We start from the raw sequence: 13,732 nt of genomic DNA on the forward strand, positions 1-13,732 counted from the left end.
TAGATTGACTGCTTCCGGGACTTATTTTCAGGTGCGACTGACATACATACACATATATGTATATATACACATATATGTACACACACACACACACACACACACACACACACACACACACACACACACACACACACACACACACACACACACATATGTATATACACATATATATACACACACACACATATATATATATATATACACATACGTATATATATATATATATATATATATATATATATATATATATGCATACATATACATACAGTAAAGTCTCGTTATATCGATATTCAAGGGAGTCCGAAAAAATATCGATATAACCGGGACTATCGATATATCCGACCCTGTTTGCATGTAATTTTCTCCGTGCGTGCATAGAAATAGTATCGATATAACCGGGACTATCGATATATCCGATATCGATATAACGAGACTTTACTGTATATGTATATATGTATATATATGTATATATGTATACATATATATGTATATATGTATGTGCCTCGACTGGGATCACCACCTTATCGTGGTGAGGCACTTTGCGCGTCTCCGTGACCCCGAGAGCTATGTCGGCTGGAGTCTTGTACTCCTGGCAGGGTCACCCAAGCCGAACAGGTCGGAGGGTAGAGGCCAGACAAAGAGTGATCCCAAATCCGCACCCAGGGGTAGGCGTAGGCGGAGTCCAACAGATCGGACCACCGGCAGCCCCTTGCAACCGCACTCACCTGAAGGTCGTCTCGAGTCTTCACTCTTGCCACTGGAATACAGTGAGTGCGGCCAAGTATGTGGGGGAAGGAATTGCGCGCCCCGTCCCTCACACTAAATCCACTAGTAGCGCAGGTTTCAGCTTCCACCATATAAGTCCACTGGCGATAGGATAAAGTGACGGGGGCAGGTCATGGATGTGACTGGAAGCTTCTAGCTTGAATCCTACACAGCGGCGGTACAGGATTGATGGTCGTTGCGAAGATGGGATGGAGCAACATTATCCTTCGGCAGCATCCTGTGCGTCTGAGCAGCCCTATTCAGGGTCCGCACTGCTCACCCCTTATAGGGGAAGGGTCTAGAAAAGGTGACCTAAACATTGCTTGTTCCACCACACCTGGGTGGCCCACCGCAGCCACCAAGGCATCCCCCCTCTGCGGTCGAAAACGAAATATAATCAAACCCATGACTATGAACCTGGCTTCCTGGAATGTTCGCACCCTCCTCGATGCTCGAGACGGGATGGAGAGACCTCGAAGACGAACTGCCCTCATCGCACATGAGCTAAGGAGGTACAACATCGATATTGGCGCACTCAGTGAGACTCGGTTCTCAGGCGAGGATTCACTCACAGAAGTTGGTGAAGGTTACACCTTCTTCTGGAAGGGTCTCCCAGAGAATGAGCGAAGACTCCATGGAGTTGGCTTTGCTGTGAAAAGCAGCTTACTCAGTAACATCCCCGAGTCCCCCCAAGGCATCAGTGAACGGCTTATGACCTGGCGTATTCCCCTGGTAAAAGGTCGCTTCGCAACTTTAATCAGCGCCTATGCTCCCACCTTGGATGCTGACGATAACACCAAAGATGCCTTCTACGAGTCCCTGGATGCTACCATATCCAAAATCCCTGCCTCTGATAAACTTGTTCTGATGGGTGACTTCAATGCCCGAGTAGGTACTGATGCCAGGCTCTGGAAACAAGTAATCGGAAGGCACGGGACGGGGAAAATAAACAGCAATGGCCTCCGACTCCTCACTCTGTGCTCTGAGCATCAGTTGATTGTAACTAACACCATCTTTCAGCTGAAAAAGAAATACATCACATCATGGATGCACCCCAGGTCCAAACATTGGCACTTACTGGACTACATCATCACAAGGCAACGAGACCAAAATGATGTCTGCATCACGCGGGCCATGCGTGGGGCTGAATGCTGGACTGATCATCGGCTGATCAAGTCCAGGCTCAAGCTGAGAATTCGACCTCCTCATAAGAAACAGCAGCCCCAAAGGCGTCTTAACACCAGGGCCCTGGAGTCCCCAGAATGTGCAGCCAGCTACCGCCACAAGCTGGCAGAGGGACTTGCCAGCCTGGACAACGACACCAGTAACGGTGACCTTGATGTTGAAAGCAGGTGGAAAAAATTGAGGACAACAATTCATCAAGCTGCCTCTGAGACCATCGGCTTCACTCAGAAACGTCATCAAGACTGGTTCGATAACAGCTCAGCTGCCATACAGGAGCTTCTGGAAGCCAAGCGTAAAGCCCATACCACACTTCTCTCCAACCCTCATTCTCCACTTCTCCTCTCTCACTACAAGGCCATCCGTGGTGAAACACAGAAACAGCTGAGGATGATGGAGAACAAGTGGTGGCTCAGCAAGGCCCAAGAAATCCAGAGGCATGCAGACAACAACAACACACACGCCTTCTATGATGCTGTAAAATCCCTGCACGGCCCACGAAGACAACACATTGTCCCAGTTAAATCTGCAGACGGTTCTGTACTACTGAAGGACAAACAGCTAATACTTGAGCGCTGGGCAGAGCACTTTGACTCCCTGCTCAACCAAGTAAACCCTTCAGACACATCTATCCTTGACTCCCTCCCAGAGCTTCCAACAGTTCCCTCCCTTGATGAACCTCCTCAGTTCACAGAGGTCCTCTCTGCAATCCGGAGCCTTAAAAACAACAAAAGCCCTGGCCCTGATGGACTTCCAGCTGAGGTCTTCAAGAGCGGCGGTTATCTCCTGACACGGAAGCTTTACCACCTCATCTGCAACATCTGGCAAAACGGGACACTTCCTCAGGAATGGAAAGACAGCAACATTGTCACCATTTACAAAAGGAAGGGGGACAAGTCAGTCTGTGGCAACAGCCGTGGCATCTCCCTACTTTCTGTTGCTGGCAAGATTCTTGCAAAAGTAATGCTGTTCCGTCTTACATCGCACATTACCGAAGACATCCTCCCAGAGACACAATGCGGCTTCAGGAAGGATCGAAGCACTCTGGACATGATCTTCGCTGCGCGCCAAGTTCAGGAGAAATGCAAGGAACAAAATAAGGACCTCTATATCACCTTCATTGACCTTACAAAGGCATTTGACACAGTTAACCGTGACATTCTCTGGACCATACTGCAGAAATTTGGCGTCCCCTCCAAATTTCTTGGCATCCTAAAACAGTTCCACAGCGGCATGCAAGCAACTGTACTTGTTGGTGGCCAGCAATCTTCCCCGTTCCCTGTGGAAGTCGGGGTGAAGCAGGGCTGTGTACTGGCCCCTGCTATATTCAACCTGTTCCTGATGGCAGCTACGCTCCTCTTCCATAAGTCCATCCAGGAAGGTGGCGGCGTACAAATCCAATTCCGCCTGGATGGTAACCTGTTTAACATCAGACGCCTACAGGCCAAGACCAAGACCCTGATCAGCGGCATCCACGAGCTACAGTATGCAGATGATTGTGCTCTGCTGGCCCACAGCCCAGCTGCCATGCAAAATGCCCTTGATGCCATGTCCTCCGTCTACCGATCACTCGGTCTCGTGATCAATGTAACCAAAACGGAGGTCATGGCAAAAGAGAGTTCTCCAACCCCAGCGTTCACCCTCAGTGGCACACCCCTCAAGGTTGTCCAACAATTCAGCTACCTCGGCAGCATTCTAACACCCTCCTGTCTAATTGATGATGACGTCCAGGCCCGCATCCATCAAGCCTCCAAAGCTTTTGGCAGATTGCGTACTCGTGTGTTCGAAAACAACCACTTAAGAACTCCAACAAAAGTCGCAGTCTACCAAGCAGTGTGTGTGTCCACGCTGCTATATGGCGCAGAAGCCTGGACCGTCTATCGACGCCATGTGAGACGCCTTGATGCATTCCACATCAGGTGCCTCCAACGAATTCTTGGCATCACCTGGCAGGATCGTGTTCCACACACCGACATCCTTCAACGCACTGCCTCCACCAGTATCGAGGCCATACTGGCAAAGAGGCAACTTCGGTGGGTTGGACATGTCATCCGGATGCCTAGCTGCCGCTTGCCTCGACAGGTGCTTTATGGACAACTCTTGTCAGCGAAGAGGAACCCTGGTGGTCCTAAGCTGCGATACAAAGACCAGCTTAAACAGACTCTAAAGAACTGCAACATCAAGCCCAGCGATCTGGAGTCTGCTGCAGCGAACAGGCCACTGTGGCGCTCCTTATGCCACGAAGGGGTGACACAACTTGAAGACAAGCGCACCCAGAGGAGGATCGTGCGGCACGAGCAAAGACACCTCTGTGCTGCTTCAGTACCGCCTCGCCAGCCCGGTCCTGGCCTCACATGTCCTGAATGTGGCAGGATTTGTGGCTCCAGAATCGGGCTTCATAGTCACCTACAGTGGCATCGCCGCCAGCGCCAATAACCACTGTCCAATACCCCACAAAGCAATGGAAGCGACGTCATCCTCGACTTCGATGGACTGCCAAGAGAGAGAGTATATATGTTTATATATGTATATATATATACAGTAAAGTCTCGTTATATCGATATCGGATATATCGATAGTCCCGGTTAGATCGATACTATTTCTATGCACGCACGGAGAAAATTACATGCAAACAGGGTTGGATATATCGATAGTCCCGGTTATATCGATATGTTTTCTGACTCCCTTGAATATCGATATAACGAGACTTTACTGTATGTATATATACACACACACACATATATATATATATATATATATATATATATATATATATATATATATATATATATATATATATATACATATATATATATATATATATATATATATATATATATATATATATATATATATATATATATACACATATATATATATATATATATATATATATATATATATATATATATATATATATATATATATATATATATATATATATATATATATATATATATATATATATATATATGTGGGTCCTTGGGCAAGACCCTTCACGCTAATGCCTACCTCATACAAGGATGAGAGACAATAAATGGAATGACATGCCGGGTCAGACGTCGCCCGGCCAAACAAGGTTTGCGTCGGCTGCTGGGGAACCAGAGCACCTTGATGAAAAATGGGCTACTGGAACAAAGCGGAGATGGACGAGATGCGATAACATGGCTCTGTTGGAATGCTACTACTCAAGCAACCCTAGTCAGAGGGGTTACATGCGGAGAATGGGGGCGGAATGGTTACTTCGAAACCCACAGTCACGGTTGACCACAAAACAACTAGTAGCTCAGTGTTCCAATATGCACAAACGGCAATTGCTATCACAATTTGAGATTGATGAGGTACAACACAAATTCCGAGGTGAAGGGCCCCAGGCTGCCACATCAGAGGAAGAGTTTCAACCAGAGATTGGGAGGCAAGCCCCAATGAATGATGAGATTGGGAAGCCAGCCCCAATGAATGAAATGCTGAGCGAGGCAGCAACTGACCTGAGAGATAAGAACATGGCAAGAATGAAAACTGGGAAACTAAGAAACCGATTACAACGGCTCTGTGAAGTACCACCTGAAAGTCTCATGGAAACTGTGAATGTAGCACTGAGAACGATCCTGACCGGAACGATCACGGAAACCAATGAGCTGATATACGCCTCTTGGCTACAAGAGCAACCATGAGAGCCACGAGATTCATTACCCACCATGGAAAAGACGGTTGGAGGCTAAGATCAAGGCGGCTCGGAAAGATGTGAGTCAATTGACGGAGACCCAGAGAGGTGTGAATAAAAGGCCAATACCCAAGAGGTACATGCAGATAACCATACCTGAAGCACTCGAAACTGCCAAACAAAGGCTCCAGGCCATCAAATGTGGCATATACCAAGGTGATGCACTCTCCCCGCTGCTGTTCTCTCGTTTTGCTATGGTTGAAGACGGTAGCAATATGGCATCTGCCACGGGAGTTGGTCACGCGACCAAGTCACGCGACGGATGGTGACTAAGAGGGGCAAGGTAGTCCACACTGAAGGGGTCTCACTCCCTGAAGGAACAATAGCCGACATTGAAAACAGCTACAAGTACCTAGGTATACCACAGGCCAATGGCAACCTCGAACTAGCAACAAGGAAAGTGGCTACGACCAAATACCTCCAGCGGGTGAGGCAAGTCCTCAGAAGCTAGCCCAATGGCAAGAACAACACCCGGGCAATAAACAGCTATGCCCTGCCAGTGATCAGATACCATGCAGGAATAATAAGTTGGCCAAAGGAAGAGATCCAGACAACAGATGTTAAGACCCGAAAACTCCTCACCATGCACGGAGGGTTCCATCCCAAGTCCAGCACCCTGAGACTGTACACAAGCCGTAAGGAAGGAGGCCGGGGACTAGTGAGTGTGAGAGCCACTGTCCAGGATGAAACATCCAAGCTCCATGAATACATCAAAGAGAAGGCTCCAACGGATGATGTACTCAGAGGGACAATCATGGGAGGAAAAGCCCCTACACGGGATGTACCACCGAACCATAGAAGAAGTGGCTGATCTCAAGAAGTCCTATCAGTGGCTAGAGAGGGCTGGCCTAAAGGACAGCACAGAGGCACTCATCCTGGCTGCCCAAGAGCAGGCCCTGAACACCAGAGCCATCGAGGCAGGGATATACCACACCAGACAAGACCCAAGGTGTAGGTTGTGCAAAGAGGCACCTGAGACAATCCAACACATAACTGCAGGGTGTAAGATGCTGGCAGGGAAAGCCTACATGGAACGCCATAACCAAGTGGCTGGCATAGTCTACCGAAACATCTGTACGGAGTATGGACTGGAAACCCCAAGGTCAAAATGGGAAACACCTCCCAAGGTGGTGGAGAATGACCGAGCAAAGATCCTGTGGGACTTCCAGATACAGACTGACAAGATGGTAATGGCCAACCAACCAGATATCGTGGTCAAAGATAAAGGGGAAAGGAAAGCCGTTGTCGTGGATGTAGCGGTCCCGAGTGAAGGAAACATCAGAAAGAAGGAACATGAGAAAAATCGAGAAATACCAAGGGCTCAGAGAGGAGCTGGACAGAGCCTGGAAGGTAAAGGTGACAGTCGTGCCTGTGGTGGTCGGAGCACTCGGGGCAGTGACCCCCAAACTCGACGAGTGGTTGCAACAGATCCCGGGAACAACATCGGATATCTCGGTCCAGAAAAGCGCAGTGCTGGGAACAGCACGGATACTGCGCAGACCCCTCAAGCTTCCTGGCCTCTGGTAGAGGACCCGAGCTGAAATGGGGGACAGACACCACCCATGGGGGGGGTGAGACGAGGATTTTTATATATATATACTGTATATACTGTATATACACATACATACACACATGCACGCACACACATATATCAGAGCTCGGAAATGTATTCAAATTCCTGGTTCCAAATAGTGCATCGCAAGATTAACTCTGAAGCCCAAATACCACCCTGAGAGGGTATTTGTTCCAAGAGGAAGAATGTACAGCCTTTCCATTAATTTCTAATACATTTTCAATACTTTAATAAATACATACTCACATACTGACATAATATATGAATATACGGACACATAGACATGCATTTATTCGCTGAGTGCAATTATTTTTAGTTTATAGCCATCTTACACTACTTGTAATAACATGCATTATTCTATCAAACATACATTTGGTGATGTAACAAGCCTTACGTTTTCAATTCAGGTTCGCTGTCCAGGTCCTTGTCCTTTTTCACAGAAGGGACTACAAGTATTTGGTCCTCCTCATCACTGGTCAAAATTATATCTTGACTGGGAGGTAATGTTTTCGGCTGTGGAAGGTTGGGCTCTGTATCATCAGGATCAAGTTCATCCTGGAAACCAGACACCATTGGGTTTCCTCTGTCGTCACACTCACTAGGATAGAAAACAAACTAATAACACGTACTGTATATTGTGCATGTCTACAGTCATGTCATGTAAAGTGATGGTTGATGTACATTTATTTTCCACAAACATGCTCTACATCAGAGGTGTAACATTAATTGTTATGGCCGGCCACATTGTAGATTACGTTTCTTGGAGGGCCATTACGACTTTTGTGAAACCATTTAAATGTTTAATCCCTTCCACATATTGCATGCACAGTGCACAACAAATTGATGAATAGCTTGGTTTAAAAATCAGAAGTCAAAAATAACAACGCTTATTGTGTATTACATCTGACAATATGTTTTTTTTGGGTTTTGACTTGAGCATGCATCAAAGTCAAAGTCAAGTCAAAGTCAGCTTTATCATGGACCTTAACATGCGTGATTTACTTTCGCGGGCACATGAAATAATGTGGCAGGCCAGATCTGGCCTGATCTGTCTTGACTTTAACACTTGTGCTCTCGAGTGTTTTTCAAACCCTGTGCCATGAGATTGTCAGGTGTCTCATGGGAAATCCAATATGCATGCCTATGACATTGTAATAATGTTGTACTCTTTTATCCAGGTAGGGAGCAGCACCTAGGTAATTGTCTTATCTTTCAAGACAAACTATTTGGGGTGCGAGGCCACACAAAGGAATGTACAGTATCTTTTACATTGATTTACATTTACTGGAGATGCCACCAGGCAGTCAGGAGACTCAACTCCCTCCCAGACCTGCCCCCTCTGCTCCTTCCCACTGGCACATTCACGGAACTCTGAGTACACGCGACACGCTGTAATATCATCCTGAACACTATTTTTTTCGGGTTTTTTCTGCAAGGCCTCACTTCAACCTTGTTTTTTGCATCACTACACTATTTTGCTGATCCAATGTAGCCACAAGGGGGCACAAGCCAGTGTCTTGTTGTGCCGGTCCCAAGCCCGGATAAATACAGAGGGTTGTGTCAGGAAGGGCATCCAACGTAAAAAAAATTGCCAAAACAAATATGCGAATCAAACCTCTGAATCCCATACCGGATCGGTCGAGGCACAGGTTAACAACGACCGCCATTGGTACTGTTGACCTTCAGGGTGCCAGTGGAAAATGGACTACAGGAGGGATGTGTGCCCGGAGGAAAAGAGAGAAATGGAACGCGAAGAGTATAGAACTAAGAGTAGGAACTTTGAATGTAGGAACAATGACACGTAAAGGTAGAGAGCTGGTTGACATGATGCAGAGAAGGAAGGTAGACATACTGTGTGTCCAGGAGACCAGGTGGAAAGGGAGCAAGGCTAGAAACTTAGGGTCAGGGTTTAAGTTGTTCTATCATGGTGAAGACAGAAAGAGAAATGGGTTGGGGTTATCTTAAAAGAGGAGTTTGTTCGGAATGTCTTAGAAGTGCAAAGAGTATCAGATAGAATGATGAGTCTGAAGCTAGAAATTGAAGGTGTGATGTTCAATCTTGTTTGTGGGTATGCCCTACAAGTAGGATGTGAGCTGGTGGAGAAGGAGATATTTTGGTTGGACTTTGATGAAGTCATACAGAACATCCAGAGAACAAACAATTATTAAACAACAAAATCCTTCTTTAAACCGGTCTGGTGGGGTGAGGTTCAATTTGGATCGTTCATACAATAGCCTGCTTAGGCAAAACAGGTTAGGCAACATTCGTTATGCTGATGAGGTGATACCGGTGGGAGTGGGGGAAATAGGCCAGTCGTTAGTCAGGAATGTAGGAACAATCAGTGGGGCCACAGGGATGGATCCTCTCCTCCCCCAACCTGAGAGTAGTGACCTATCATAGCTGTGTCCTATGTAAATAGGGCCGATACGACCAGTCAGACTTTAGTTCGCTGACGAAGCCTCTTGGATAGGAGGCGAAACGTCCGAAACCTTCAAAATTGTACAGATGACGGCTGAAGAAACCTTCTCATCGAAACATCCAGAGAAGTGAGAGGGTTGTAATTGGTGGAGACTTCAATGGACATGTTGGAACAGGAAACAAAGATGATGAGGAGGTGATGGGCAGGTTTGGACTCCAGATGAGGAACGCTGAAGGACAGATGGTAGTTGACTTTGCTAAGAGAATGGAAATGGCTATTGTGAATACTTTCTTTCAGAAGAGACAGGAACATAGGGTGACCTACAAGAGTGGAGGCAGAAGTCCACAGGTAGACTACATTTTGTGTCGACGGCGCCATCTAAAGGAAATCAGTGACTGCAAAGTAGTGGTTGGTGAGAGTCTAGCCAGACAGCATAGGTTGGTGGTGTGTAGGATGACGCAGGCAGTGAGGAAGATGAAGAAACCAAAGGCTGAAGTGAGGACAAAATGGTGGAAGTTGAAAAAGGAAGAGTGTTGCATGACATTTAGGAAGGAGGTAAGACAAGCACTGGGTGGGCAAGAGGTCCTTCCAGATGACTGGCAAACTACAGCGAACATAATCAGAGACACAGGTCGGAAAGTACTTGGTGTATCGAGTGGAAGAAAGGTAGATAAGGAGACTTGGTGGTGGAATGGGGAGGTGCAGGAGTGTATACAGAGAAAGAGGTTAGCAAAGAAGAAGTGGGACACTGAGAGGACGGACGAGAGTGGACAGCAGTACAAGGAGATGCAGCGCACTGTTAAAGTAAAGGTGGGAAAGGCCAAACAAGAGGCCTATGATGTCTTGTCTGCTCGGCTGGACAGCAAGGAAGGTCAGACTGATCTTTACAGGCTGGCGAGACAGAGTGACAAAGATGGTAAGGACCTGCAGCAGGTTCAGGTGATTAAGGATAGATATGGCAATGTATTAACAGGTACCAGTAGTGTGATGGCAAGATGGAAAGAGTACTTTGAAGAATTGATGAATGAGGAAAATGAGAAGGAACAAAGAGTAGAAGACGTGACTGTTGCGGACCAAGACGTAGCAAACATTAGCAAGGATGAAGTGAGGAGGGCGCTGAAGAGGATGAAGGGGGGAAAGTGTCTTGGAGAGGTGGCGGTGGTGTTCCTGACTGGGTTATTCAACAAGATATTAGATGGTGAACAGATGCCTGAAGAATGGAAACGAAGTGTACTCGTGCCCATTTTTAAGAACAGAGGAGATGTGCACAGTTGTACTAATTACAGAGTAATAAAGTTGATGAGCCATACGATGAAACTTTGGGAAAGAGTAGTTGAAGCTAGACTAAGAGCAGAAGTGAACATTTGTGAGCAGCAGTATGGCTTCATGCCAAAAAAAAGAGTACGACAGATGCAGTGTTTGCTTTAAGAATGCTGATAGAGAAGTACAGAGAAGGTCAGAAGGAATTGCATTGTGTCTTTGTAGATTTGGAGAAAGTGTACGACAGGGTGCCCAGAGAAGAGCTGTCGTATTGCATGAGGAAGTCTGGAGTGACGGAAAAGTATGTCAGAGCGGTGCAAGACATGTATCATGACTGTAAGACAGTTGTGTGGTGCGCTGTCGGTATGACTGAGGAATTCAAGGTGGAGGTGGGACTTCACCAGGGGTCAGCTCTGACCCCCTTCTTTTTTGCTATGGTGATGGACAGGCTGACAGACGATGTTAGACAAGAATCTCCTTGGACCATGATGTTTGCAGATGACATGTGATCTGTAGCGAGAACAGGGAACAGGTGGCGGAGAAACTAGAGATGTGGAGATATGCCCTGGAAAGGAGAGGAATGAAGATCAGTCGCAGCAAGACGGAATATATGTGTATGAATGAGAGGGAGCGGCCCAGTAGCCGAGTGGTTAGCACACCGGCTTCACAGTGCAGAGGTCGCCGGTTCGCGTCCCGGTCCTGTCTCCGTGTGTGAAGTTTGCATGTTCTCCCCGGATCCGCGTGGGTTTTCTCCGGGTCCTCCGGTTTCCTCCCACACTCCAAAAACATGCATGGCAGGCCGATTGACCACTCCAAATTGTCCCTAGGTGTGAGTGTGAGAGTGACTGGTGTATGTCTTTGTGTGCCCTGCGATTGGCTGGCAACCAATTCAGGGTGTCCCCTGCCTCGTGCCCGAAGAGAGCTGAGATAGGCTCCAGCAACCCCCGCGACCCTAATGAGGAATAAGCGCTACGGAAAATGAGATGAAATGAGATGAATGAGAGGGATCCAAGTGAAAGAGTGATGATACAGGGAGAAGAGATAAAGAACGTGGAGGATTTTAAGTACTTGGGGTCAACTGTCCAGAGCAATGGAGAGTGTGGAAAAGAGGTGAAGAAGCATGTCCAGGCAGGCTGCAGCGGCTGGAGAAAAATGTCAGGTGTAAAAAAGTGTATAAAACAGTGGTGAGGCCAGCCATGATGTTTGGACTGGAGACAGTGCCACTGAAGAAAAGACAGGAAGCAGAGCTGGAGGTAGCAGAGCTGAAGATGTTGAGGTTTTCTTTAGGAGTGACCAGGTCGGATAGGATCAGGAATGAGTACATTAGAGGGACAACTCATATTAGAGGCTTTGCAGAGAAAGTCAAAGAGGCCAGACCGAGATGGTTTGGACATGTCCAGAGGAGAGAGAACGAATATATCGGGAGAAGGATGCTGAATCTTGAACTGCCAGGCAGGAGACCGAAAGGAAGACCGAAGAGGAGGTTTATGGATGTGATCAAAGAGGACATGATGGTAGCTGGTGTGAGAGAAGAGGATGCACAAAACCGGGATAGATGGAGGTCATTGATTCGCTGTGGCGACCCCTGAAGGGAAAAGCCGAAAGAAAAAGAAGAAGACACTACTTTACTGATCCACGCGCAACAAATCCAACAGACATTTAAAGCTTCTTCCCCCAAGCTATTAACTCTTTGAATAGTAGCCCAAATGGAACTGTATACTGCGTCTTTGAAATTTTTTGATGATGATACGAGTGCAGCGTGTTCTACCGGAAACAAATTCCTTGTGTGTTCCACATACTTGGCAATAAAGATGATTCTGATTCTACACCAGACATGGGCAAACTACGGCCCGCGGGCCACATACGGCCCGTTAGGCTTTTCAATCCGGCCCGCCGAACTTGCCCAAATTATAGTACAAACAGTGTCTAAAACTCATGACAAAAAGCTAGCGAACAACAGGGCAGATAACTGAAAAGTTGCCTGCCCCATTTTTCCCAACTTGAAGCAAAATGAGACCAATCCCATTAAGAAACATTGTCACAAAGTATAAAGTTTTTTTTTAAATCAAGAATGCACCAACTACAAATGCTACCTTGCTTAATTTACGGCAAATGCGCATGGCTGTAAATTTTGCTACAGTAGTCGATTGTCAAGGTGGTGCACAATGCAACGTTTGCATTGATTCCTGCGAGCCACTAAGCCCCTTTCATAAGTTTCACGTACACTTTACAGTCACGGTTTAATTTAAATTTACGTTTTGTAGCGTCACATATGTTGTTAGCTTCTTTTGAATCTTTCTTCTAGTTTGAGGTTCTGTGCATCTATTTTGGAAAATGACATGCAAGTGCACGACTTTGTAACGCTTGCGAAAGTCCGGAAGAAAGAAGCAGGCTTCTGATTGGCTGCCGAGCCGAGTATGCAAATTTCAACTGCAGGTAGTCTATGTTTGTGTGCTCGGCGACGGTACACGTGTATTGTTAGCGCGTGAAGGCGAGAGCGTCAGTGAGGAGTTTGTTGAGCGCGCGGTCAGGACAAACCATCTATGATTTGGCGGAATTTAACACAAGTAGGTATTATTGAGCTTGAATATTTCGTTGTGTAATAATATGTTTTGAATGTTGAAAGTGATTCCATTTTTCAATAAATGTTGATTTCTTTAACTTTGCCCCTTCGATGGAAACTTAAAAACAGACGCAATCTTGATAAATCACAGTGCATATGTTATTTTAATCTATTTCCATTTCCTCCTCCAAGTATCTGCGAAATAGTCTGTAAATGCCATATCTTGCATATTCCTTGAGACAAATT

The 13,732-nt window shown here is 46.4% G+C and overlaps 2 protein-coding genes across 3 annotated transcripts in view; one reads left to right on the top strand and one right to left on the bottom strand.

The window, feature by feature from the left end:
* Positions 1-13,732, bottom strand: part of rabl6b (RAB, member RAS oncogene family-like 6b) — a 46,524-nt gene that overhangs the window by 5,358 nt on the left and 27,434 nt on the right. For both annotated transcript variants that reach the window (XM_088995061.1, XM_088995060.1), the window contains one exon: positions 7,639-7,842. In XM_088995061.1, coding sequence (XP_088851187.1) covers positions 7,639-7,842 — 204 coding nt within the window. The remainder of the gene's footprint in view (positions 1-7,638; positions 7,843-13,732) is intronic.
* LOC148899658 (uncharacterized) lies at positions 8,927-11,333 on the top strand. Its single transcript, XM_088995063.1, has 2 exons — positions 8,927-10,234; positions 10,295-11,333. Exons 1-2 carry the CDS (start codon positions 9,862-9,864, stop codon positions 11,089-11,091), a joined length of 1,170 nt encoding a protein of 389 aa, XP_088851189.1. The 5' UTR covers positions 8,927-9,861; the 3' UTR covers positions 11,092-11,333.

The sequence above is a fragment of the Hippocampus bargibanti genome, linkage group LG04 (genome assembly GCF_051943395.1).
Source record: "Hippocampus bargibanti isolate YZ-2025 linkage group LG04, ASM5194339v1, whole genome shotgun sequence".
In the NCBI taxonomy this organism is placed as follows: domain Eukaryota; kingdom Metazoa; phylum Chordata; class Actinopteri; order Syngnathiformes; family Syngnathidae; genus Hippocampus; species Hippocampus bargibanti.

Excerpts from the sequence above, each read along its gene's own strand:
- LOC148899658 (XM_088995063.1), top strand. The coding sequence starts at position 9,862 with ATGGGCAGGTTTGGACTCCAGATGAGGAACGCTGAAGGACAGATGGTA. Across the intron at positions 10,235-10,294 it reads GGAGGTAAGACAAGCACTGG|GTCGGAAAGTACTTGGTGTA; the intron begins GTGGGCAAGAGG and ends TCAGAGACACAG.